The 26974-nt window shown below is 41.9% G+C and overlaps 1 protein-coding gene across 1 annotated transcript in view; it reads right to left on the minus strand.

The window, feature by feature from the left end:
* Positions 1-550: 550 nt before the first annotated feature.
* Positions 551-26974, minus strand: part of DHCR7 (7-dehydrocholesterol reductase) — a 92606-nt gene continuing 66182 nt past the window's right edge. Inside the window, exons 4-8 of the mRNA XM_086959525.1 lie at positions 21881-21971; positions 18408-18621; positions 15999-16203; positions 13623-13754; positions 551-1115 (exon numbers count right to left, since the gene is read on the minus strand). Coding sequence (XP_086815651.1) covers positions 651-1115; positions 13623-13754; positions 15999-16203; positions 18408-18621; positions 21881-21971 — 1107 coding nt within the window. The 3' untranslated portion in view covers positions 551-650. The remainder of the gene's footprint in view (positions 1116-13622; positions 13755-15998; positions 16204-18407; positions 18622-21880; positions 21972-26974) is intronic.

Below are 26974 nucleotides of genomic sequence, written 5' to 3' on the forward strand. Positions count from 1 at the left end.
CAACAGAGGGAAAAAGTATACGAAGGCGACAACAACACGCAGGGACTACCAGGGCGTACATCTGATGCCACATTGGAGGATAGATATGGCACCAAATGGTGGTTGACATTGACGACAGCCACACCCTAATAAAAAGAGAGCGAGAGAGAGAGAGAGAAAAGGAAGAACATTCTGGATCAAACTACTAGATGGCGGAATAATGTGCAGCATATAAATCCAGAAAAGATTCCCACTGCAAAAGGGCATGCTTAGTGGCGACACATTCACTAACTTTTAAACAAGACTGTGAATCTTCCAAGCAGAAAGAGAAGCAGGGGCTTAATGCTGCTGAAATATCAAACTGTGTTGGTGTAATAAACAAATAACTAAGATAACATAGATGTAGATTTAACAGAGGGGCACACCGCTGTTCTTAACTGTGGACAAGAAAAAACAACATATACAGAAAACATGTGTTTTATAGGCCACTCAAATGAGTCCAACTCAGCTTAAGATGGGTCTACAGTTTTCATTTGGTAATCTACGAAAATAGACTGTTGGACTACGAGGGTGTTTTTAAAACAATGTTTAATACAAAAACAAGCATTTCACTGCGAATGACATTTGTCCGTACATTATATTTAAAATAAAATATGAAACCTAATTGGAAATCAAAATATTCCTGGCAGTAGTCGATAAGGCACGGCGTCAGTGTACCGCTTCCAGTCCTTGCCGTACTTGCTGGTACAGCGATGTTCGTCCCTGATGCAGCGATGGACAAGCAGAATGGTCATATAGATAATATAGAAATAGGGCAGGATATGATCAAAGCCACAGGTCAGGCAGTAGGCCAGAGAGCCCATCAAGTCTCCAGTGTAGTTGAAATGTCGTGCCACCCCCCAGAATCCAGAGATCATCAGTTTACTGTAGTGCCTCGCTCCGTCCACAGATGTATAGGAGCACTCAATGTACTCAGGTTTTTTACCCCAAATTTTGCAGTTTCCATCAGTACGGCGAAACAGGTCTTTTTGGTGATTGGTCATCCTGAAGATATAATAACCCACCAGGCCTAGAAGTAGGATTGCAACTGCGCCGGCAGTGGAGAGCTGGACCGGATTGTAAACCAGATATAAGCCCTGAAGGAAAACAGAAATAATAGCGTGAGAAATGGCAGTGTATACTGGGTGCGTACAAACATCTGTTCAGGACCTCTGAATTGCATCTACTAAGATTAGTAAACATCTTCAATAAACAATATACCTTCAGCTGTTATTGTCTAGACAATATAAGTTTAGCCTGCAGTACTGCATTAAACCCCTCCACTGACGCTGTAGGCTTCACAAAATACGCAAAGAACCAAGTAGCGTCTGGGACGACAGGCTCTCTGCTATATTTGCAATAAGGATCATGCTTTAGTCAAATGCATCCTGTTTTCATAAGCGGAGCCCTGAATTGCCTATGAATCTACCTTAACATACGAACCCACAATCAAGTTGTTTGCCCTGTTAGAATCACAGCAGAAAATACAGAAATTGGTGAAATGATAGCTAGTCCCCATAAGTAACGTCAAGCCAAGGGCATACGACCAGAAACTTTGATAACAATAATTACAATCTAGACTAAGAATCCATAAAGATGAAATACATAATGCAGGATTAATATCAACAGAGTCACGTGCGACCACATCCAAGAGTCAAGGGATGTGAGGTGCATCAAATCGAGCAAATAATGGATTGTACGACAATATCACACTTAACACATCAACTATGAGATCGTAAGTTCCAACCCTACTGCTAGTAACTAATCAAAATGCACTACAGCAACCACTCTCCCAGTGACACATCCAAACTCAAGACATCATGAGGAAATCTTAACGATGACTGCAAGTCATGCCATAGGAAGCCTCTCTGTACCAAACATAATGTTACAGGTTGCTTACCTATCACATGTCAACTAGAGGGGGTGGAAGATTAAAAGCAGGGTGGAAGACTCAAGACATGTGTCCTAAGATACCTGCATTAATTGCATGAGACATCAAGGGTGAGAGCCAATGGTATTTGCAATAAGAAAATGCATCTTCTGCACCAGGACTGTCTGAAAATGTTCGTCCATAGACTGGACATAATTGTCATTGAAAAACTGACATTCCAAGACTCCTTTAGAACTCATGAATATTCAACAAACCAAAGGCATCTAGCACAGGGATCAATATTGGTTAAAGGGCTAATGACCAGCAAAAGGGTTGCCTACCATGGGTTAATCAGTAGGTCTTGCTTTCCTTGTGAAACTGAAGGTGTGATACTACTGATTTGAACAAGTGTGCTATGTGCAATGTAATGTTAGCTGAAATGTTTAGACTCACCCGGTGCCCCACTGTAAAAGATGTACATTTGGAAAATATGACTGTTTCCCAGACTCTGCTTTTACCTGGTTTGGTGATTCTACTTTGGAACCCAGTCAGTTCACCAGTAACATAGTTCATCAAGACTGGCAGACGTTTATGCCCGAGGCGGAAATATACGGCTTCAAATGAATATAGCAACTAACCACTGTATTCAAGTATTCTTACTCAAACTACAGAACTGAGGCTTCTAGTGGATGGGATACAAGGGTCAGATGGAAAATAAGAAAATCCTTGAGTGTCCACTTAGGACCTGAAAGACCATATCCATGGCAGATTTAGAGATAACATTTTACCTGAGTTTCATTTACATTCATAATATATAAACGTTTCATACACAGCTATCATGAAAATCTAGCATGGTTCTGATCCTTTTAGACACACATTGACACCTCACTATGGGGCATTAAAAACATTCTTCGGAAAAAGTGAAAACGAAATGGTTACTTACCGGTGGTAGTAGTTTAACAGCTTGAAATATTGTCTGGATTGACATGCTGGCAATTTGGTTACTCACTCTACCTCACCTGGGCTTCCTCTTGTGTTTTTGTCTTTTTGTTTTGCAGTGTGAATCTTTACTAGATTCACACGCGGTCTGTTGACTTCATAGCAGTATTTTGGTTTATTGTGGTGGTTGGGTTTGAAATGACGTTGGACTCGCAAACAAATGCTTTAGTACTCTTTGTCCCACTTGTGGTTCTTTCGTCACCTAGATGTCCAAGCAGTATTGCTTTGTGAACGTGAGCACTGGTTACCAGGTGGCTGCCATACAAATGTTGCCTTACAGGTTGTTTGGCAGGAAGGATATGGTAGCTCCTTTCTTTCTTGATGAGTGTGCTCTGGACTTCGTTTCCAGTTGTATACCAGCCTTTCTGTGCACATTTGTATTGTCTGGGCTATCCATCTTGAGATAGTGCCCCTAGTAACTGGCTCTTCCTTGGCTTGTCTGGAAATGATAGTGAGAACTGTTTTCCTGTTTTTTATTGGTTTTGTTCTCTCTAGATAGTACATTAATGCTTTAAATACATCCAGCCTATGCAGGTGTTTTTTTCGGCCTGAGTCTTTGGTTCCTAAAAGAAACCTTGTATTTGGATAGCTTAGTTTATGTGGAACTGTGACATGACCTTCGGTCAGAAGAGCAGGTTGGTTCTCATGAATACCTAGTCCTTGCTTCCTGGGTACTAAGTGTTTGTAGCTCACTAACCCTGTGTAGTGATGTCATGACAATTAGAAAAGCTGTTTTAGTGTGAAAAATGTTAATGTTATCCTGTAGAGTAGTTCAAATGGGCCTTTTATCAGTTGCGCTAACACCACGTTCAGGTTCCACATAGGTGGTGGTGAGCACCTTGGTGAGGCTACTCTCTTGGCCCATTCTAGGAATCATTTGACCACCATGTAGAGAAGGACTCTCTGCTTATGGGGCCCTTTTACAGGCCGATATTGCTGCAAAATGCACCTGTAGAAAGGTGTAGGTCAGTTTATAATCTAGTAGATGGGTAAAGTATGACTGTGGTGTCTTGTGTCCTTGTTTGGAACTGGCCAGATTTCGGCATCACCTTTTTACCGCTCCGGTTTGGCCGTGTAACATTTCCTCAGAGCCAGTCTTCTTGCTACCCTTAGGACTTCCATTGCTCTCTCCAGAAGCCAGAAGAATCCACAATCTATGTCCTCAGGAGGCATAATGCTAAGGTCAAGGTGCTAAGTTCTGGGAGGAGAACCCCCTCCCGCTACATGGATTGCAGGTCGTGTAACAATGACAGTCTCTGACAGTCTCTGCATGTTGTTCTGTGCCATCTAATCAGCTCTGAAAACCATGTTTGTTTTGCCCATTGTGGGGCAATCAGAATTAGCGCCATCCGCGACTGTTTACTCTTATAATAGTAGTGAGATTGGGGAAATAGCATTTGCAAATTGCTCTGACCAGTCTATTGTAAGAGCACTTACCAAAGTGCGAATCTTCCGCATATTGCATTCTGTGGTATTGCGAATATGTCAAACTCTGGTGTCCCCCATCTCTGAAATACCTTTTTGACCACTGTCTAATTTAGTTTGCACTCGTGTGAGATGTGCTTGTCTGCTGAGTTTGTCCTCTTCCACGTTGTCCTAGTAGGTGCACTGCTCGCTGTTAAGGACTTCTAAGTTTCCAGTTTTTATATTGCGAAGGACCTTGTTCTCCACCTGCTTGTTGAGGTAAAACGTTGTTGTGTTGTCCATCTGCATTTGTATCGATCTTACCCTCAACTGTGTCTGGAATGCTTTTAGTGCTGGGGACACTGTAGTTAGTTTGGGTATGTTTATTTGCGGTGTCACTTCCTCTGATTTCCACACGCCAATGATGTTGAATCTCCCCACGTGTGCTCCCCATGCCATGTGAGAGTCGTCTGTCATCGGAGTTGATAATATGTAAGGTATCCCAACTGTTATGTTCTCTTTGTTCAACCAATACATTTCCTCTTCTACTTTCTGCTTGACAACCACTAGATCCTCCCAAATTCTGTTGACTGTGACCATTGCTTCTGAATTCATTCTTGCATTGGTCTCAAGTATGCCCTCGCATATGGAATTAGTGGGATGCTGGAAGCCATCATGCCTAGCATCTTTCACACTGTCCTCAGTCTCAGAGACTGACCCTCGTGGTAACGGCGATCTTGAACGTTATAGCATTGGACTCTCTTGACAAAGGAGAATGGTCTTGCTTGCTTTGTATTGGTTCTTGTTCTTAGAAACAGATTTTCCCTATCTGGTGTAGGTGTTGATTTTTCTGTGTTTATAGAGAAACCTAGTTTGTGGAGTGTTTCCATCACGTTTTGATGCTGTTTGTACACTTGGAAAAGGTACTTGCTTTTTCCAGTCAGTCGTCTAGGTAGGGGTACATGTGTATTTCCATTCAGCTCATGTGCGATGCTATGGCTGCTAAGCGTTATGTGAACACTCTGTGTGCTGAATATAGTCCATGGGTAGCACTCTGAAATGGTAGAGTGTTTTGTGTTTTACGAAGCATAGGAACTGCTTGTATATGCAGTACATTGAGATGTGCAAGTAGGCTATAGCTGCCGTGTAATCTGCCTCCTGGAGAGGCAAGATGACTTTTTGCAATGTTGTTTTCTTGAATTTTTGTGTTAATCAATATGTTTAAGAAGCGGAGATCTAGTATTGGTTGTAGTGACTTGTTCGGTAAATGTTGAGTAGCTTCCTTGATTGATCTCCTGTGGAGGTATTTTTTCTATTGGCTGTTTCTTTAACAACGGTCACCTCCCGCCATATATACAATCCTTCCTTTTCCATATATGGTCTTTTGTTTGGTATCATTCGGGGGGGGGAGGGTGTCTTGGTAGTTCTATGCAATATTCATGTTGGATGATATTGTGGATCTATTTGTCTGGTGTGACATCCCTCAACTCTTGGAGAAAGGTTACTATTCTTCCCCCACAGGCGTTGTGTTTGAGATGGGAGGGGGCTCTGCTTTTAAAGCCATTTGTTTGTGGAGCCTATTCCTCTGCCTGGTTGTCCCCTACTTCTTTTTCAGCTGTGAAAGGGCTGTCTTTATGGTGCCAGATACTCTCACTGCTGTGTTGTGCCCTATGGCTGTTGTAATAGACTACAGGAGTATGACCCATAAACCACGTTGAGATTAGGGTAGGTACATAAGGATAAGCAAACAATATCTCAACTGGTGTTATTGTAGAAGGCGATTAAACATGTATGCGTAAAGCATTACGTGGACAGAAACAAGGAGACTCAATTAGTTTTGAAACGTGCTCATGGCATCTTATCATTAAAGGACAAAGAAAATTATGTTACACAGTTGTAACAGCACTGTACGTAAATAAATAACAAAACAACCCAAATTGGACTAGGTGCTCGGCATGTATGAGTGACACAAAAGGTGGCGACGCAAGTGATCAGCAGGAACGGCGCATGGTTTCAAGGTGTTAAATATATACAGCGAATCAAGTGAACAATGTGGCTCAAAATGAGTTGTAATGTGAAAATTATGGTAAATTTGATGGATTATTTTAACAGAGCCACACTGGGGGATGCGCCATCTATGGCGCTGAACGGTTGACGACGTTTCGATCCTCTTTGGTCAGGATCATCTTCAGGACCAGTTTGTCAATACAAACGGCCACTGATGGGAGCTGTGGAAACCAAGACGGCTCAAGGGAGAGAAGGGCGTCTGGCGTCTTGGAAGAACATGACTGTGGAAGGGTTTCTCGTAGCGTGTGCCGAAAGACTCCGGAAGCCGATGATTGCACAAATTGCCGGGGTAGAGAGGTTACTAGGGCGATGCTCGGACTAAAGGAAGCATCAGGCTGAATGAAGCAACGGGAAACGGCATGGTCACCCCCACACCTTTTGCCCCAGTGCTGATGGTTATGACTCTGGAAGTGCACTGCATCTGCTGCCCAATCCCCAGTGCCAGTGCTCTCACACCAAACACAATGTAAGTAAATTGGTACCCCCAATTGGCAAGGACTTTCACCCTCCCTATAAGTCCCTAGTAAATGGTACCAAGGGTACCCAGGGCATGGGTGTTGAAGGGGTCACCAGGGCCTGTAGTACTGTTTGTTCCACCCTGAGCGGCCCAAGCAAAAAGAGAACAGTAGCCCTGCCATTGCAGACTGCAGTAACTGTGCATACTGCCCCAACTCAACTTTGCCCTCACCATGAGTGGCAAGTTCAAAGTACTATTTTTAATGTATGTCAGTCATTCCTACAGTAAGCCTCCTGAGCCCCTGAGGCAAGATGCATTATATTAAAGGTGGGCATTTATAAGTGCAAGCTTTTATGTACCTAAAGTTGCCTCTTTCCATATTTACTATGAGTGAAGTGGCAGATCAAGGTGGTGAGCTTCAAAGTGTACACCACCTCTGATATGCATGCAGGCTGACTCCCAAAGGAGAAAGCAGAACTTTCCCTGCCCCTGGTCACATTTGCACCTGGGCAGGAGGTTAAAATTAGCTAGTCAGGAGGCGTACACCCCCAGAAGGATAGCCGTACAGGTGAGGAAGGCATCTGCCATTTTTACAAGTGTGAGAACAGAGGGTTCTGGGTATAAAAGATGACACACACTCGTGGATGTGATCACCTCTGGTGTGGATTAGCTGCTGGGGCTAGTAGCCCATTCAATATTTGCACCCCCCCCTTACGCAATCTAGGATTTAAGGGGTACCCCTAGCACCAAAACCTCCGATCTGAGATGACTTGCAACAAATGATAAAAAAAGACCAGAGTTTGCTACTTCAGGACCTGCACAAAGCAATGGTGCAATAACTTGTGCAAACCACCCTTCAACTGCACAACCCGTCCCTCACCGAAGGCCAGCTTCCCCAAACAGAGCGACCCCTTTGAGTGCCAAAGTCATCTCCCGACATCCCATAGATAAAACACACTCCTTTAACCAAAGAATCGCTAAGTGATTGCCCAAAAGTAGATGGTCCAGTCCATTTTGGGAAACATAGTCCTGACCTCCAGAAAGTTTCAGGCACTACCAGTTTCCTACGGACTTTGAAGAATCAATTTGCTGGCTTTACTGCCAGCAGGGGTTGTTGGTGACCAGTCCAATTTCCACCATCTTTACTTGATGCTGCAACACGAGGGAACTCCGCAGCACCTTCAACTGACCACAGCGGTGGCCCTGTTTTTAACCTTTTGCATCTGTTTCCTCACCTGTATCGTCTAAGCGGTAAATCTAGTTCTCGCATGGTTCCCGCTCAGCACCAAGGACAGCCAGGACTACTCTGTACCTGCACATCTCAAGCTTGGTAAAATGTAACAGATTTTTGTGGCTTGGTCCTGGGACTTGCATCACCTTAACCCCCGTGGGTTCCACGTAACTCGTAAGTAACCTACTGTCAGTAGTGCCTTTCCCCATTAACTGCAATGATAAAGCTTTGCTATAGTGAAATGCACGGATTTATTTTTGCTTCAAAAATCCATAACTCTAGTTAAACTCATGCAATTGTTTTAGTGTCTAAATTAATATAAAAATCTGCTTTATTTTTTTTAATTGGTGTCCGAATTCCAAGTCATGTCAATAACCTATCATCCATGTTGGTACTCACTTCTTCCCACAATTCTTCTGCCAGACCCTGATTCTGTGTAGGTAGGCTTACTGAGCCCCAATTGGGATGGTTTAGGTATTTTGCCTCTGGTGTCCATCATGCTACTGCTCTGCAAAGTAGGCAAAGTACAACTGTTTCAACATTTGACTGGCAGGGTAGCAAGTGTAAGCAGTCACAGCCTCCTCTGGGAGGCAGCGTGGTGGGCACGAGTTTAGAACTCATCAACCAACAGATATAATAGCTTCAATGGGCAGCCCTATTCTTGTCTTCTGAGAAATGGAAAATACTTTTTAATCACACACAAAAACTAAATGCTACAAAATTCAATCCAGTATACAGCGAAGTGATTGTGGTTACGATACTGCCTTGTGGCACCACACTCCCTCATTTCCCTCCGGCTTATCCCACCCAGATGACCCCTTGATAGCTTGTCTGCCCAGCAGTTAGAGCAGTAGCATGACTCAGACTCAATGCAGTGGCAATTGTACCCACAAATCAAATGTGCACTCAGTTCATGTTTCTCAAGGCTCTTGATGCTGTTGGTGTAGAGGGTAATTGGATTAGTCTCTCATGCTCCTACTGAAGGAATCTGGCTCCGTGCTTTCTCTTCAGAGGCAGAGGCCCAAAAGGACTGCCTTAGTGGCTGCAGAGCAGCCAGTGCATCCATACGAGTGGCCAGCATGCTCCCTTGGGTGCTGAACCTGGTGCTTACGTGTGTGCAGGCCTGGCTTCTCCTGCAGGCGATGCCCCTTCACTTCTGGTAGACTGACTGTCAGATACCAGCTCTGGTCACTCAGCAGTTCTTTAAGTACTGGAGGAAGCACTTCCGTCCTTGGAAAAGAAGGATTTGGAAGTAGAACAGGGTTGGAAATGTGGATTTTCTGCCCCCAGCTTCAAACTGGTGTGGGCTGGTTCTCCTGTAGGTGCCATTTTCAGGCTGATCTCCCTAGACAGCCTTTGTGTTGAGTAAAGTAATGCATCTTAGAGCAGGTAGCACTGGAGCTGCTTTGTATTCCATTTTCAGAATTTTCCGCTATTATCTTGTACTTTTCCAAAATATTTCTTGTTTATGTCTCTCCTATTCCTCTTTTTTCCCTTTTATTTAAGAGTGTGAGACTCCAATTATTCTCTGCCTTTTTTAATAGGTGTATTTCTGAGCTTTAGCTTTATTTGGCGAACAGCATTTGTGTATATTTGGACTGTAATTTATATAGGCCTAATTCCCTTTAAAAACAGAACAATTCCATGATATTCAATTGGTGTTGCAGCCCCCCACTGCTGTTTTGAAACCAGGGCTGCATTTCCCTCATTGAGGAGCACTGTTGTGTTATTGCTTCTTCGGAAGGTTTTCAGTGGGGAAGAATAAATATAAGTAGTAAATATTCATACCTCACATAAACTTGTTGAACTCCCTTCATTGCTAATTCATATACATTTTTAATCAGTTTACACTTATTCTCATTTTTCCTGGGTGAAATGTACCTGGGGTAATTTTTCTTTGGCTTTAATGAGAGGGTAATGATACCTTCATATTCATTAAAAGTTAAACTGTCTTCTGTTATTAACACAAGGAAAATGTCTATTAAAATCGGCAAATGTAATGTACACCCACAAACCACTTGCTGCAATACATGGTCAGTGGATATTTTATCCAGCCTCTGGACTTTAAGTACAGGTGCTGCACAGTCAAAATTATCAGTGGACCCCTTTTGTTCTTTAGTTTTGCAGCATGAATCTTTTCTGGATTCACATGCTGTGCATTATTACGCCATCTAGAAGTTGGGTACGGTACTCTCCTCTTGCGGTCTTTTCTCTCGCTCTCTTTTTTTGGGCGGTTGGGTATCGTCTGTTGCCACCATTTGGTGCCTTGCCCATTCCTCTCCTGATGTCAGATGCCCGGACCGTCCCCAATGCTCTAGTATTTGGTTGCCATCTTCAGATTTAATTTTTTCCACCTTTGGAATGGAATGCAAACTGCTGAATGGAGGCTACTGCGGAAGACTCTCAGAACGCTGAATCAGGAAAATGCAACAGATCGTAGAAGAATTTGAAGCATCAACCTACAATCATCACCAGAGTACAAAGAAGAGAAGGATAACCAATAACCACTGCAGTATCCACCGAGAAACACTGAAGAAGTAGGTGAGGCACGTGGGTGACCCACTGGGAGGAGGTGGGAGAATGTGTAGCCAAAGGACACCCTGCACTGGGGAATATGGAGAACGCACCTTTTAGCTTCAGCCCATAGTGCCAGCACAAGTTTGCACAGATAGACAGTCACCAGATGCGTAACCTCTGTTTACTGAGGGACCACAATATGAAATGTGGATTTTCTGCACAATATGAAGGGCTGTGTAGCGTGCTCTGAGTTCAAGTCAAAAGCATTAAGAGCCAGGGAGAAACAGAGACAGGTACACTGTGTCATACAAGAGCAGAAGTATCGCTCGTTGCTAAGAGAACTTACTCTGTCGAGCGAGGAAGAGGAAAATATTGCTGAAGGAGAGGGCTCAGACCCCAAAAGAAAGGTCATCGATGTCGACCAAGAACACAAAAAAAAACAAAAAGAAGTGCGGACCGGTAAGGCAGAAAAAATAAGAGCCAAGCGAGCTGAGACCCTTGGACTAAAAAAAAACAAAAGTCTGGCTTGGTGCTGAAACACTCATCATCCAGAGGCAAGTCGAAAGAGCCCAGGTCTCACACAAGGACATCACAGGAGGCCGGTCTTTCGAAAAGACATCAGTGCCAAAAGACGATTGAAGACAAGAGAGGCCGAAGAAACTGGCAACCGAAATACAGACACTGGAAAAAGAGGTCACCATGCGTACTCCACGTCAAAGAGCGAGCGCTCAAGAATGAGCGGTAAAAAAAGATAGCAAGGCTGAGATGGCAACAATTCTCCAAAAGAAGAGCGATTTTGACACTGTCTTTTGGGAATTCTGTATTCCAGCAAACTCTTTGATGGAAAAGAACGAGGAGGGGAGAGAGAGAGAGAGAGACGGTGGATTTGAAGAGAACCACTAATGCCAGAGCCCCAAGAAGAAGCAGAAGAACACAAGTTGTTGTACAAGGAAGAGAACCCAGAATCTCAGAGCCTATTCATTCCATGAAGCCGAAGAGGTGGAGGATCAATGGCAAGATCTCGACTCCAACTTACAAGCAGAGGAATTTTGCCCATTCCTGTGAACAAAGCCAAAAACGTAGGCAGTGTTATGGACAGTAAACTTACCTTTGGTGAGCAGGTGAACATAATTGTTAAATTCCCCTTTTACATTTTGAGGATGATCAAAAATATTTTCCCATAGATTCCCGCTGATACAAAAAACACAGTGGTTACTGCTTTGATTCTATTGATGACTGATTATTGCAACGGCCTGTCTACTAATAAGCAGCAACAACATACGAATAAATTGCAAAACCTTCAAAAAGGAGTGGCTAGATGGGTCGCAGGGATTGCCAAATTTAAATTCGCCTCAGAAACTATCTGCAATCTGTCCTCGCAATTTTAATCAGGCAACGTATCAAATGTAAGGCTCTGTGTATAGCCTATAAGACCCTGCACGATGCTGGTCTATACTTCCCAAGACATAGTTTCAGGTGGTATGAGCCAACCAGAAACCTGCGCTCATTTGGAACAAACAGACTTGTCATCCCTAGGTTTTAACAGACCAACTTGGGGAGAGGTGGAAGGGGGAGGGGGAGGGGAAAGACAGAAGTTTTTTTTTGACTTGCACTGCCAAAGCATGGAACGAACTTCCCCACTACACAACAGCCATGCCTAATCTGTTATGCTTTAGGAAGGAACTCAAAACATGGCCCTTTGTCTAATTCAGAGCTTTTCTGAGGCCACTCAACAAAGCGTGCCCTAAAAACCACTGGGTAATCGTGCGCTCTAACCATTTCCTTAACAAAACATAACAAAAACTGCACTTTCCTAAAGCTAGTTTTGGCACTGCTTGCATTGCAGCACCCGCAACAAGGCAAGTACACTTTTTGTACCTTTTTAAATACACTCCACGCGCTTGGTGGTGGAATGGATGCATAGTAGGGGAGATATAAAAGATGTGCATGCTGCAAAATAAAAACTCTTTTCAGATCATTTGTTTCCCACTTAGTTTGCTTCTTCTGTCATCTTTTACCTCTTGCCAATTGTATCTCCCCGTTCCTGTTGCCCACCCCTCCGTTTCCACTGAGGCACTTGTGCCTTAACATAGCTAATAATCAGTCACTAGCTTTGTTACTTAATCTAGCTTCTCCTTGTAATCTTTTTTTTCCCAACCATTCTGTTACCCAAAAGGGCCATCTCTTTCCTCTGGCTTATTAGTTACAATTCAGCCTTTCACATGGTACACTCATCGCTTCGCCCACTGTCTCTCTACTTTTGCTCGTTTGCTCTTCAATATTTATTGCCAACTTGCTTGTTTCCTCATCTGCTGCAGCCTCCTAGGGTTGGCTCTCCTCTTTGAATCTTCTGCCCACCCCTGTTTTCTGCTGGACCATCTTTGCCGTTCTCTTTACCCTCTCCCAGGAACATTATTTCTGTTTGCTTCTGAGTTGTACTCAATTTATCTCCAAGGGGCTGTCCCCTTCACTGGAGTCAGTGGAAAACTGACAAGTTGCAATTACCTGTAATGTTTCCATGTATAGAGGTGATAAGTCACCATCTCTTCCACCCATCGATTAAGACACTTCATAGCTGACCCGACACGTAGAAAAATTCTTCTCAGGCAAACTCACACTTACCGTATGCTCCCTTGCCAAACATCAGTTTTATATCTGCCAGGGACGGGAGCATATTTTCACCTCCCACACAGGCAGGACTTTAGGATTATCTTAACCAGAGGTTATGTCAAACATTCAGCCATATACCTCACATCAATGCTGGTCTGGTACAAAACTAGACTAGCATGCTACTACACAAAATATACCTGTCATCCTCCTGGCAGAACTTCAGCACAATCAAACATCAGGAAAAGCAAATTAAGAAATGAAAAAAGGTAAATCCAGGTGAAAGTTCCACTTCAGGTTAATCACCTCTAGACTCTTGGCTACGAATAGGCACAGGTGACTGAGTGCACATTGCGAAAGCGGTAGCTCGACCCAGCCCAATCATACTGTTTCGATGGAAATAGTTACAGTTTGTGTCATCAAAAAAAACATCCCCAGACCTCAACAATTACCTGCAGTGTGTAGAGATAAGGCAACCAGACGCAGTCTCCCCATCCGAGGTACCATCCAAAGTGGTCGTGGCAGATGTCAATGGTTTTCAGGTACCAGGCCTCGTTCCAGAAAAAGTCCAACACATAAATGCCCTACAAATAAGGACAAATAAGGCGCTGGTGAAGCAATCAAGATGAATTATAGCCAGGGCGAGCCGTGGAATGGTATGTTTCAAAGGTGCTTACATGACTGTATATGTGCATTTAATTAATATAATTAAACCAGAGTTATTTTTAATCACGAGAGATATTCACTACACAAAGGGAACACCGGGCAACAGAACAGATAAACGTAGATGTCAAAGGGATTGCCTAATTACATTCATAGACTGTTAACAAAGGCAATGAATGAGGAAACTGTGCTGGGGCAGGTGAGGGAGGAACCCGAGCAAGTGTCAACATGATAGATTCACACCGGAAAGCAGCACTAGAGGTAGGACAAACATTCCTCTATTATGAAGTCAGGCAAATGAGGCAAATAAGGTCAGCTGAACAACCTAGAGACCAACACAAACTATAGAGAAGTGAATTTATGGCATGGAGCCACCAAGGATGAAGACAGTGAAAGATCACAACATGCAAAATATTGAAATGTCAAAAAAAGAAACAATCACAGAACAAAGAATGGCTACATGCATCCTACGGAACAAAGAAAATATCAGCATTATTTAATGTAACAGTAAACTTAATTATCTGCAAAAGACTTTGGTTGAATAATGAACAAAAGAAAAGAAATACGTCCGACACACGTTGTGTCGCTGGGGCACTCTCTTTCTCATTTTTGTCTTTAAATTCACAAACTGATTTTGGGAGTTGTTATCTTTATATACAAAAAATCCACAGAACCAAAAAAAAGAACTTTATCAGGAATATCCAAAGTTGGCCAGTGATGTAGGTAGTTGTTCAGGATAATTTGACACGCTGTATATGACTTCCAAATACTTTATTTCCATAATAATCACATGAGGCCATGGGCCACTTTGCCTGCATAGCCCAAGCTGATGCCATCCACAGCAAACAACCACTCTCAGCATATTTGTGGTGCTCCTTTTGACACACCACGATCTTAAAGGTTGATTCGCAGGCCAGTTTGAGTCAAGAAATATTTTTAAAAGAAAGTTGATGAAGTTGGATACTGGCAGTATTTTTCTACAGACATAAAATAAGAGGTTCATGGCTGGCTCTGATCAAAGAGAAGAACATACATATGGGAGCACACATTTTTAATAAACTCCATTCTAAAGCACAATATAGCCAGTCCAACTATGAAAAAGTGTGTGAAGGAATGAACCGTCTTAATAAAGAAGTGTCCAACTCGACCCACGAAGATCGGAACCATGCCCTATTTTAACTACTAAGTAAATGATTCCCCTTTAGATTAAATCTAAGTAAATTTCGCTCAAGTGTAAATTGTTAAAACAAGTCAAGCCTGCAGTGCAAATGGACCAACAATGAACACCAATAAACAAACCTCCACTAAAGGAAAAGTGAGGCTTGGAACTGACTAAGAAAGAGGTCTACCAATGTGAGAAATGTAAAAAGTGCAACCTTCACCTTATCAGATACCTTTATGAAACACATTTCAGGCAATGACAGATTTTACTCCACGTGCGACAAGTAGAACCAAAAGTTTTCAAAATACCCTAGCAGCTTATGTCATATTATATGAATGAAGCCACATTATTTACTCTATAATATTAAGGTACTGGATATTACTACCATATTCACTCAGTTTACGCTTGGTCAGATTAGGCCACTCTGCGATATGAAGAAATGGAGCCAATTTTCACTGACGAGGATGAATTTGAGAGTATGTGCTAAAGCCGGACAATCATTAAAGCATTTTGATTGTCAAACGGTGGCTAAATTTAGGTGCTTTCCTCAACGGCAAGAGGGCTGCAGTGTACTAGCGAAGTAGATGTCATCCACACATTGAGAACTGGAAGGCCAGAGTGTCTCAGAATTTAAAGGAAAGGCCACAATAGGAGTGATAAGTGCACTCAAAACATGCAGTTTCATGCCTCAAATTGTCTCTAAAAGTACTTTTAAATAAACATAAATAAAACATAACCACACACATAAGGGAATAACACACTGTAAGTTATCAATGTGTGAAGGTATTTAATGTGTGACACAAGAAAAATATGTATACAGAATCTTTTTAAACCACTGCAACACACGTACAAACAAACCCAAAATAGTGAAGCAATGTATATTAAAATATATTTTAGAACTGCAAGACATAAAATAACATTCTTCAAACAACCAATAGAAGTTTATCAAGTTTAAAAAGAAATATAATAAGCCTCAACAGAAACTGTCTACTACTGGTCATACCTGCAACACATTGACGAGGATCATGGAATTGGTGACATGCCCATACAGTTCCTGCTGCTTGGCTGCATACGACAGGTTTATGAGAGTCCAGGCAACGATACCCGGCCGGCCATTGAAGAACAACTTAAAATCAAACCATTCCCCAATTCGAGGATTAAATTCTACTCCCATCATGAAGTCATAGAAGAAACTGGCGGTGAATTTGCTGAGGGGTACAGAAATGTAGAAAAATGTATTTCATTTCACAAAAGATTGGCTCAACAAGTATCAAATTAGACAGAAATCACTGTTCAATTCAGAGCACTTAATTAAGGTGAATGCCTTTGGGGGCCAAAGCCTAGCCATTGTTAGCTTCAGTAGCCCACCATAACAACAAACGCAGTGCCCTAATATTAGCATTCAAAAGACAGCTTTTCTAAGACACCACAGGATACGTTTCCGAACGCAGACTGGTCATGCCTTCTTCTCCGCAGTGCCTGACTGTGCCCTCCTGAGGCCTGGTTGTCCCGCTTGGTGTCCCTGCCCTCTTAGATGACATTACATGGGAGAAGCCTGGCTGGTCCTGGACTCTCCAACCCAGTAGTTTTTAAGTTACCACATAGGGTGGACAGGATGTGTATAAACTGGTTAATTCAGTAAATTAATTTAAATTAACAAGAATCCCTTTCAGTGCTAGATTGACATATTGGTAGTTGAGGTGGCTACAGCATGTGAGTTCCAAAATATTTCACAATTGTTAATAGTGAATTTAGCTAGTCATTCCCACATGTGCTTCCTTTGCTCCATGTACTTTCTAGAACCCTCTACCTCCAGCCACAAAACTGTAATGTATGCTCCAACCGACTAAGAGGACCCTCATATGCACCCAGATGAGAAACATAATTTTTCTCCGCCTCTCATGGACCAATTATGGCCACTCAGAGTCCCAGCCCAAGTTACACATAGACCCACTTTATACCAGCCTATTAGGCAGTAGCAATAGGAACACATCTAACAGATACACATTGCTGTGTTTGGGCCGTTACTCATTTTGTAGTAGCTTTGCAGCATAATTATGTTTCTACTTTTCTTCTCAAAACAATACAAATAATAAGCAATTTGAGGTTGGAGCACTATGGGCTGCTCTTTAGGTGGATGATGCCTCTTAAAAAAATGTATATTTTATTGTTTTGATTTTGATTAAACAATTTAACATGCCACAGACAATACAGCATTTTAACATTCTAAAGCCTAATATTTGTTTTTGTTGCTCAACAATCTTACGGGTGAGCTTTGATGAGTCCCCCCAACTCTTCATTCGTTTCTGTTGTTCACTACAGTTCATCGCCTAGATCGTTTTTAATCCACTTTCGCATTCCATAGTTCTTTGTCTTTCTATCTTCTTTATTTCACCCTGGGTCACCGTAATTCACAGCTGGTGATTCTTAATAAATAAAATGGACCATTTGAGTGGAAACTATTATCCCCAAACAGAGAAGAGAAATATTTTTTAAACAGTACCTTGTCTGCCCACATAAACACATGTAACACTTAAATCTCTATGTTGTGTACTGTGCTTGGTTTGTTAGCATATATTCGCTAGGTGTATGGTAGAAAATATTGAATATCGAGGTATATAGAACCTCGTGTTTCCCCAGGCAGAGCACATTTGAATTCAGATAACCAACCAAACAATATTTTACAAAGCCAATAATATGGGCTGTGAATACCAGACTTTCTGGATTACCCTGCTGGTAGGTACCAGCAACAGTGGATGGTAATCAAATCCATACATCCAATACTTTTTATTTGTTGGATCTCCAACACTCTCTGGGATTGGGTCTTCCGAGTGACAGACCAGGTGACATTCTTTTAATGCTATTCGACATCTGATACTAGATGGGATCTGGACAACCATATTATCAAATCTAAGTGCCCATTGTCACCATGGGAAGGATTAAGAAACTCTGGAACTTGTTGGGTGGTATCATCCACTGAAACACACGAAGCAGTGGATTCCGGCTTTCTATCTGCTGGATCTCTCTTTACACAATCATGTAATCCCACAATCGAAGAATGATGCAGTACGTCTTAGGGTGAGTGCAATTGACTGATGTAAATGTTTTCAGCATCTTCTTTGCATTCAGCACTACTAAGAGCTGGGGTTCCTCAACAATGCTGCTGAGATGTCTACATATGGAAGAGAGTTGAAACAGGTATGCTGAGGCATCACTGTAAGAGTCAGATTAAGACAGCACCACACTAACACTTTAATAACAAGACTTCCAGATCCAGATATTTGGGATACCTCTTGCTTCACAGAAGGACCACTTGTACACTAGAAATTCACGAGTATGAAATCCAATTTTACTGAAATTAGTGATGTTTATTGATTGTATTTGAAAAACATATTTCAAAAACATAACTTACCAATCATCAGCATTTGTAGGAAAGTAACTTGCTTTTATCCTTGCAAATATGGAAACCACGTAGCCTAGTATATTAGCGCACCACAGCAGAGGGATCCAGTTGTCAAAAATGATGGTTGGTGAAAACCAGTGGAAGTGATATGCGTTGGCAAACCATAGGACATGGGTAATGATCCAAGCCTGAAGGCCGTTGATTTGATATTTATTTACTTTGCCTGAAAAGGAGAGAAAACCTCATGTATAATTCACTGTGTAAACATCTAATGGAATCCATAACAAATTACATTTATTGTACAGGTACAGCTTTCGTTTTTTACAGAACAATTTCACAGTTTGCATATGAAAGTCTAGAACTTTCTCTACACAAGGTAATTCCAATCGCATAAACACAAAATATGACAAGAGGAAACTAGCTCAAGGGGCCATGGAAAGATATCACTAGAGAATGTCACTGGTCTACAAAGAGGACAAAACCAGTTGCTTACCTGTAATAATTGTTTTGCAGCTTGAAGCTCATCTAGATTGACATGTTGTGCATAATTCTAACATCTAGAAATTGATGAAAGTTGTTGTGTGGGGAAATTCTAGAAGGTCAGAAGGATGCCTTCTTATGTAAACAAGAAATACTCTAGGATCCATGAAAAGTATTGGGCTCACAGGACAGCAGGGTAATACAAGGCTTGCTGATTTGTTCCTTTGCTGTCAGGGTAGCAACTTACCAAGCGCTTTGTCTCTCATCCATTGCATGTAAAGGGAGTCATTCTAGCTGGGTCTGAGCCACCTGACTATGGATCATCTGACTGGTGCTCATCGTCCACAGCGAGCGTTCAAGAACTTAAGTGCCCCCCAAAGGGGTAGTAAGCAATATAAAAATGCTACAGTGCAATATATTACAATATCCTTAACCCATACCAGACTACCATAGGTTTCCTAGTGGACTTTCAATTCGTAAAAAGCTCCCTCTCTGCATACATCAATGCACTTCTCATCTTCCCTCAGTTTGAAGAGTTACATTTATGTGCACAATGCAGATAAATGTGTAACAAAGTCCTATGATCAGAGTGTCTGTGTGTCTGTCTCGCTCATTCACTCTATTTTCACTCTCTGTTCTAAATATTACAGATTTGAATCCTCACAGGTTAACATCATGGCTACTCGCTATTATAAGTGGGCAGTGCCTTTTCGTGCAACCAACAAGACAACATATTTAAATGTATAACTTGTTCTCTTTAGAGGGGACACAGAAGCAGGGAGACGCCAAAGTAGAACAGACAGACACATATACAGCAGACTCAAGGTTCCAAGGACCTCCTCAAAATTAAAAGTCTGCCCCCTGCCCTCCCGGCACTATTGGGTGTGGGGAAGTTGCAGTTCAGCTGGTTACACACTTGTGCAGAAGGATGAATTATGTATTTTTCAGACCATTAGCGGACACTCAATCGTGTCATTTCATTTTCATTAGTACGTTTTTCAGAATGAATATCTCGAATGATGAGATTTTTCTATTGAGTTGGGTAGTAAGTGTATTGGTGTATTTCGTAACCTGCATTCTTCCTCAGAGTTCTTAGTGGTTCTATATAAAGACTGAAACCAATTGGAGCATGAAAGAAATCTTGTGGACACCCACATATGAATGAGGAGGAAGAGATCAAAAGATGCGTTAGTAATCCTGGTAAGTCATTTGCGGTTGGTTTGAAGAGAATTAACCAGCTGAGTAGTTTTTAATGATGTCATTACATCTTTGATGGTCAATAGCAACACATTCTACTCATAAATGAGAGGACAAGAAGACAGACATCACCTTTGTCCATCACGGAGCGGATGTTAATATTTTGATTGTTCGGGTGTCTGTGCTACAGCCTTTGTGAAACTTGTAGGTGGTGAGTAGATTGGCCTCGTCAATTACTGTATTAAGTGAGTCTGCAACACACTTTGTATTTACTTTCGCCCACCAAGGTTGATAAGTGACCAGCTTGAAGTTGGTGAGCTCATTCGGATCTACAGGAGGGTTTCTTGACAAAACCATTTCACCAAACCTGCAGTATGTCTGGATAGATGCCTTTTTGGAGGAACAAGCGAATAAGAATCCAATGGCGATTGCATAGTTGCTGGAAGTTTTTAACTGTTGAGGGTGGAATTATACTGTTGTAGTAGAACGTGGGCCTTAAATCCTAGATGACTTCAGTAACTACAGAAACTCCACAGAACTTGTATCATGAGTACGAAGATATTGATGGTAGTTCATTTTTATATCGGAGTTGAGTGTAGAAGAAACTGATTCTCTAAGAAGTGAGATTTTATTTAGGAAAAAGTCTTGGCATAATTTGCATTTGGACTTAAAATGAGATGGAGTAGGCCAGTTGATGGTTTTGAGTTGCTCTTTATGCATAAGAATAATTATGTCATCACCATGGTAACAGAGTTTGGGTTTTAGTTTTAAGCAAAGAAAATTGATGTCAAGTATATATTTTTCATGGTTGCTTTGAACATTTATTTGATCTCCTGTACGGTTCCAAATTTATTTTGAAGAAATATTAAACAGAAAATAATGGTTTGCAAGACCTTGATGTTAATTTGTTTTGTTTTAAGGGCACTATTTTGTTCATCAATTTTGATATGACATTGTTCTAAATGTCAAATGCACTCATTTTATCAATGTTTATTGCAAGTGATTATCGAATTAATTAAGGTAAGATATTATTTAAATAAATAGCTTCTAGCTCGTCCAACTCACTATAACTATCCTAATTAGTCTTATCCATGCTGCTCTATACTTTCACTGAAATGTATTTTACTAATGCAAATCAATATTTGCAGATTATTATCAGGTTTTTACAATTAAGATCTTACATTTTACTGATAAATATTAACATGCAGATGTCAAATTTAATTTTATAAGACTAGGTTTTAAAAGGATTATTAGCTCACTGATTTCATTGGTGTATTGTTTTTCTGTAAAACATAGTCAACAAAGACTTAAACTGAGACATATCTGAATACACTTTTTAGAGAATAACACAAATTAACATACAACAACTTTCAAAACAATAAAAAAAAGGTAACGTTTTACCAGCAAAAGTCTTGAGACCACTCTTTGGAATACATGTTACTATAAAACATAAGTTCACCACTTGTGTTTAAGTTGAATGATTATTCAAATGATCAATAATAATTATTCACCACATGCACGGCCCCTGTGGGAGAGACAGTACACTCCCTGATACATTCAGGAGCTGACTGAATGTGATACAGGACTATGAGATGGCAAATAGTGTCAGGGCCAAAATATGACAAATGAAGGTTAACCCTTGAATCACTGTAACAATCTTTGGTCGTGTATTCAACAACTGTAATGTAAGGCATGTTTTACTGCTCCGTTACAATAACAAATAAATAAAAAATAAAAAAAGTATTATTAACTTAAAAGGAATTAACAGAAACCGTAGCTATGACTTTTCAAGTAATAGAACTTACCAGCAGGAGTGCGCGCCCCTTCTTGCACTCCTCCAACATAGCCAGGCAACAACTTATGGCACAGGTCAGGAATAAACATATATAAGAAAACCTAGAAAAAACATAATATATACATATAATATATATTTTCAATATATTTTTATTTTATAAAGAAATCAAATATTAGTGACATATCTTCCGATGGAGAGATTAGAAATATACCCAAGTATTTGAACCCCAGAGTGGTAAGCGTCAGGTTATTGAGAAGTCGGGGGGGAGGGTGGGGGGGGGGGTCAGGTAGGGGGGGGGGGGATCGCTATCTTCTTCTGTGGGAGGTAGCAAAGTGATTTTTCTCAGTTGAATCAACATCCAGATTGGCTTTTGTATTAATCCAATATCTGGAGCAGTAGCGGGGGATTGGGATGGTTTGGTAATATAAAGAAGAATGTAATCCGTGTACAGGCAGATTTTTTCTTCTGAAGCCATGGAACTCCGGGTGACCACGGATCCTACATGCCAGTGATTTTATTATAAGAGCAAATAAAACTGGAGACGGGGTAACCCTGTTGGGCTCCCCGCCCAAACTGGAATTCGGACTACACTACCCCGTTAACTCTCATGGATGCCAACGGCGTAGGGTATAGCAGTTGAAACCATTTCTTAAAGCTAGGACCGAAGTTAAACTTTACCAACGTGTGCTCAAGGAAACGCCAATGTACAGCATTGAATGCTTTTTCAGCGGCAAGCATCAGTGAAACATGAAGCTCCTGACAGCCTTGCATTTCACTGATCCAATGATGTGCTTGTCTTAGGTTATAGCAAATGGATCTCCCGGGAATAAAGCCCAATTGGTCTTGACTTCAGTATCAGGAGGAAAACAGGCCGATAGGAGCCACACCGTTCTCTTGACTTACCCTCTTTATGGATAACAACTATGGTTGGCCTTTGCAAATCGAAATGGAGAGCACCAAGTTAATTCGCCTCTAAAAACATGTCGAGAAGACGAGGGGCCACAAGGTCTGCATATCTCTTACAGAATTCCACTGCAATCACGTTAGACCCACGGGTTTTGCTGGGTTTCAGTTGGTCTATAGCATTCCTGACGTCAGTTGAATCTCAGCCTCTAGCTTGTACCAGGACTCAGCATCTAGGACTTGAGTGGCGATTGCGTCTAAGTAGGTTGAGAGTTGATGTATTGGTCGTAGTGGTCTTGCAGTGTACAGATCTTTGTAATAATAATAGTTTATAATAATAAGATTCAAAAGCAACAACCTGATGTCCTCTCCGGTACCTGTTTCGCTAGGCGTCCCCCAAGGATCCTCCCTCTCCCCAACACTATTCAACCTAGTTATGGAACCGCTCACTACTCTGTTACAGACATCCAACGTTTACTTTCACATGTATGCCGACGACACCCAACTCTATCTCAAAATACAATCCCCCAAGGACATCGTGCTTCTGAACACCACGATCAGAAACACTCAATCCTGGCTTGCAGAGAATCACCTCAAACTCAATGCACTGAAGACTGAGTTCCTCCTAATCTCACCTCCTGCAAAAATCTCTACGGCTCAAGCATGGCTTAAGCACTTAACGGCTTTAAATGTACAACCTACCGTCGTAGACTCAGCAAAATCCTTAGGCATAACACTTGACGCCAATCTCAACATGCAGCAGCACATCAGCAAGGCAACCAAAGGAGCGAACTTCCAAATCAATACCTTGAGAAAACTTAAAGCCTTCCTTCCAGCCAAAGACTTCCAAACTGCAGTACAAGCTATAGTCATCCCGCACATAGAATACGGAAGCACCGCCCTCTGCGGGCTCCCCCTAACTACAACGGCACCCCTAAGAGCGTCCCTTAACGCTGCAGCAAGACTCATCACTGGCTCAAAAAAGCACTCGCATATTTCCCCTGACTTTAAATCCCTGAACTGGCTGCCTTTTGAAGCCAGAATACGTCTGAAAATCGCCTGCATGACTCACAAGGCTGTACACCACAACTCGCCCAGCTACCTCACTCAAAAGCTGACTATCTCGGGTGGCTCTAGAACTACTAGAAGCACAAACAATCTTTTGCTGAAACCTCGAAGATTCAGGAAGGAAAAAACCTATAAACGATCCTTCTCAGGAATGGCACCCAGGATCTGGAACTCACTCCCTCCGGAAACGAGGCTCATCTCCTCCAACAAACTGTTTAAGAAAGAAGTAAAAGCGATCCTCATGGCTAAATACACATGATCTATTATCCTGTAGCGCTCATGAATCCGCTCCGTAATACCTGCCTGACCCCTTGGTCTACCGGTACTACTTGTATCATGACTTATTTGATTGTATATGTTCCCTCTTTGTATTTTGATGTATTGTTAATGCACCTGTCTGACCTTGCACACTGTACCTACACCACCTCAACCATCCCTAATTTTTTGTACTACTGATGCACCTCAACCTTCCCTACTTTTGTACTACTGATGCACCTGTGTGACTTTACATCCTGCACGCATCTACCTCAACTATGCCCACCTTGATGCTATCTCCAAAAACACTTGTAGCACGCTTAAACAAGTATATGCTTATTTTTTGCACTTTTATATTATTGGCGCAACTGTTTGACTATGCACCCTGTACTACCTCACCTATTATCTACCTCCGGTTTTTTGACCTTCTTATGTAACTATGCACCTTGTACCTAACTACCTCAACTATTACATGCTATTACTCCATACCCTGCCTTGTAAAGCGCTCTGATATCTGCAAAGATCTTGTTCACGCTATATAAAACTTTCAAATAAATAAATAAATAATAAATAATGTACAAAGGACTCAGCTATGTCTCTATATGAGTCAATCACCTTTCCATCTGCCCCAACACCCTGTGCACCGATTTGGCCTCAAATTCTTTTCTTGCCAACCAGGCCAATAGTCTACCTGCCTTATCTCCAGCGTCATATAATTCATGAAGTGTGGCTAGCATTTGGTTATTAGCATGTTCCTAGGGTAAGGCACCATATTCCTCTTTAAGGAGCATTAGTCGGTTAAGGACGAGGGGTCTGGCTCTAGGCTCAGGGCTCCTTCGTGCTCCAGCAATTGAGCTTCTGAACGCTCCTACAAGTGAAAGATCCTCTTCTACTTCTGAGCCACCATGTTTTGCGCTCTATCTTGAAGAACTGTTTTATAGGCATCCCACAATGCAATGTTTTACTTGACTGAATGCTCGTTTTCTGTAAAATAGAGCTTCGTGTCTACTTTCAGGCCAATTGCTACCTCACAATCACATAGATCCCAGGCATTGAGCTTCTACTCCAGTACCAGCTTTGAATTCTTGCCTTTCTCTGTCAATATCAGATAGACCCCGGGCCAAGCACCCAGACCATCATATTGGGCTCACCTCCCCTGCCAGTGCTAGAATGTAGTCTAAACAGGAGAAGACCTGATGGGCTCCAGAAAAATAAGAGTAATTTCTAGAATGTGGCTGTGCTCGCCTCCATAGGCCAGTTAGTCCTAAAGTGGTAGTGAACTTAGCAAGAAGGGTCGAGTGGACATGTGAGGCCTACCGGTACTATCATGGTCTGACGCCATGACGTTGTTAAATCGCCACCCAAGAGGTGGAGTGCGGAGTCTGCTTGTAAAAGTACATTCGCCACCTTTCCAATGTAGACGACTGTAGCTGAATGGGTGCGTGGACACTGATCAGTGAGACGTCTCGGTGTCCCCATTCTCGTTTTACCCCTGAATAACGGCCTAAAGGGTCAGTCCAGCGCTTTGTACCTGTCAGAGGTGGGTTTTTGCAAATCAATAGAGCAACTCCCCTAGATCTCCAGGTGTAAACCTGAATGGACTAAAGTCATGTATGCCCCTCGGCCTAAAAGAATGAGCACAATATTAAGCATAAAGTATTGATAAAAGCAGCATTACTGTCCTCTAAGGTGTGGGGCTTTAGAATCATGGCCCAGTTTTGATGAAATAAGGGTGTCACCTCACCAGAATGACATCTTAGAAATAATTAATGACATAAATGTATGTTCTCTTAACACCTTGGCCTGCCTTCCCCTCAATAGACCCGCTCATCATCATCATCCAAATACCTTCACAGTAATATTAGTTAGGAATACCAGGAGCAACTGGAAGGTATGCATTTCTCACCAATGGCCGACTCCAGAGAGTAATTGCCAATTCATCTTCTTCCTGCTCAAGAAGTTGGCTTCCATATTCTAACAGGTTCGAACTTCACCTTCCCTGAGAGCAGTAAGATTACTGAGATCTTTGGGCGGGCAGTGATCTTGAAGCACACTTGGTGGCATACCTCTTAAATGTGTATCCACTTACTAATCCTGGTTTCTCCTAGTAGTTAGAGCAATATATAGCTGTTTCTTACCCCACCTGGAATGTTTTGTTTCAGGACTTGTATTTATTGTGTTGTCATGCATTGTTAGTGTGCTACTTTCTATTATAGGTATTTAATCATTTAGTGGTTTTTATAGAGAGATGTGCATCCATTTCCAAATACTTCAAAGTGCTAACACAGTTTGACAAATATATGTATCAAGCAGGTAGAAGGGGTGGACTCCACATGGGGCGGGGTGGGAACCTAGCTTAATACTGTCCAGCCACTGCCCCTGCTCTACCCCACGTTCAGTTGAAAGCAAATTTCCACATGTTTTCTGAACTGCTTCCAGTTGAATTTCGCTTGCAGATTTGGGTTTATGGCATCAATTAATTTAGAAACTTGAAGGTTACATGGTTTATAAAGCGTACAGTTGCTCAGTATAGATCTGTAGTTGGCATATAGTGGGAACCTCTTAAGCAGATATTTTGGGCCTTCGCTCCAGTAGGCCTTGTGAACACCGCACAGGGTTTGAATTGCTCTTTGCACCCACAGGGAGATAGTGGAGCACTTTTAGGTAGGTTTTTTGCGCTTGTGTTTACAAAGGCTCAAACATGTTCTGGCTGTCATGCATTGTAGTTTCTGTATCCTGTTTAATTCATCTGCAGCCATTTGTATGTGATGCTGTAATAGTCATGGCGAGCCATTATGAGCTCTTGTCAGCTCCACCTGGGGCTGGTTGGGAGTCATGCGAGGATCTAATACAATACGAAGAGCTGCCGGTCATCAGC

This window comes from Lissotriton vulgaris, chromosome 2_2 (genome assembly GCF_964263255.1).
Source record: "Lissotriton vulgaris chromosome 2_2, aLisVul1.2, whole genome shotgun sequence".
NCBI classification, from domain to species: domain Eukaryota; kingdom Metazoa; phylum Chordata; class Amphibia; order Caudata; family Salamandridae; genus Lissotriton; species Lissotriton vulgaris.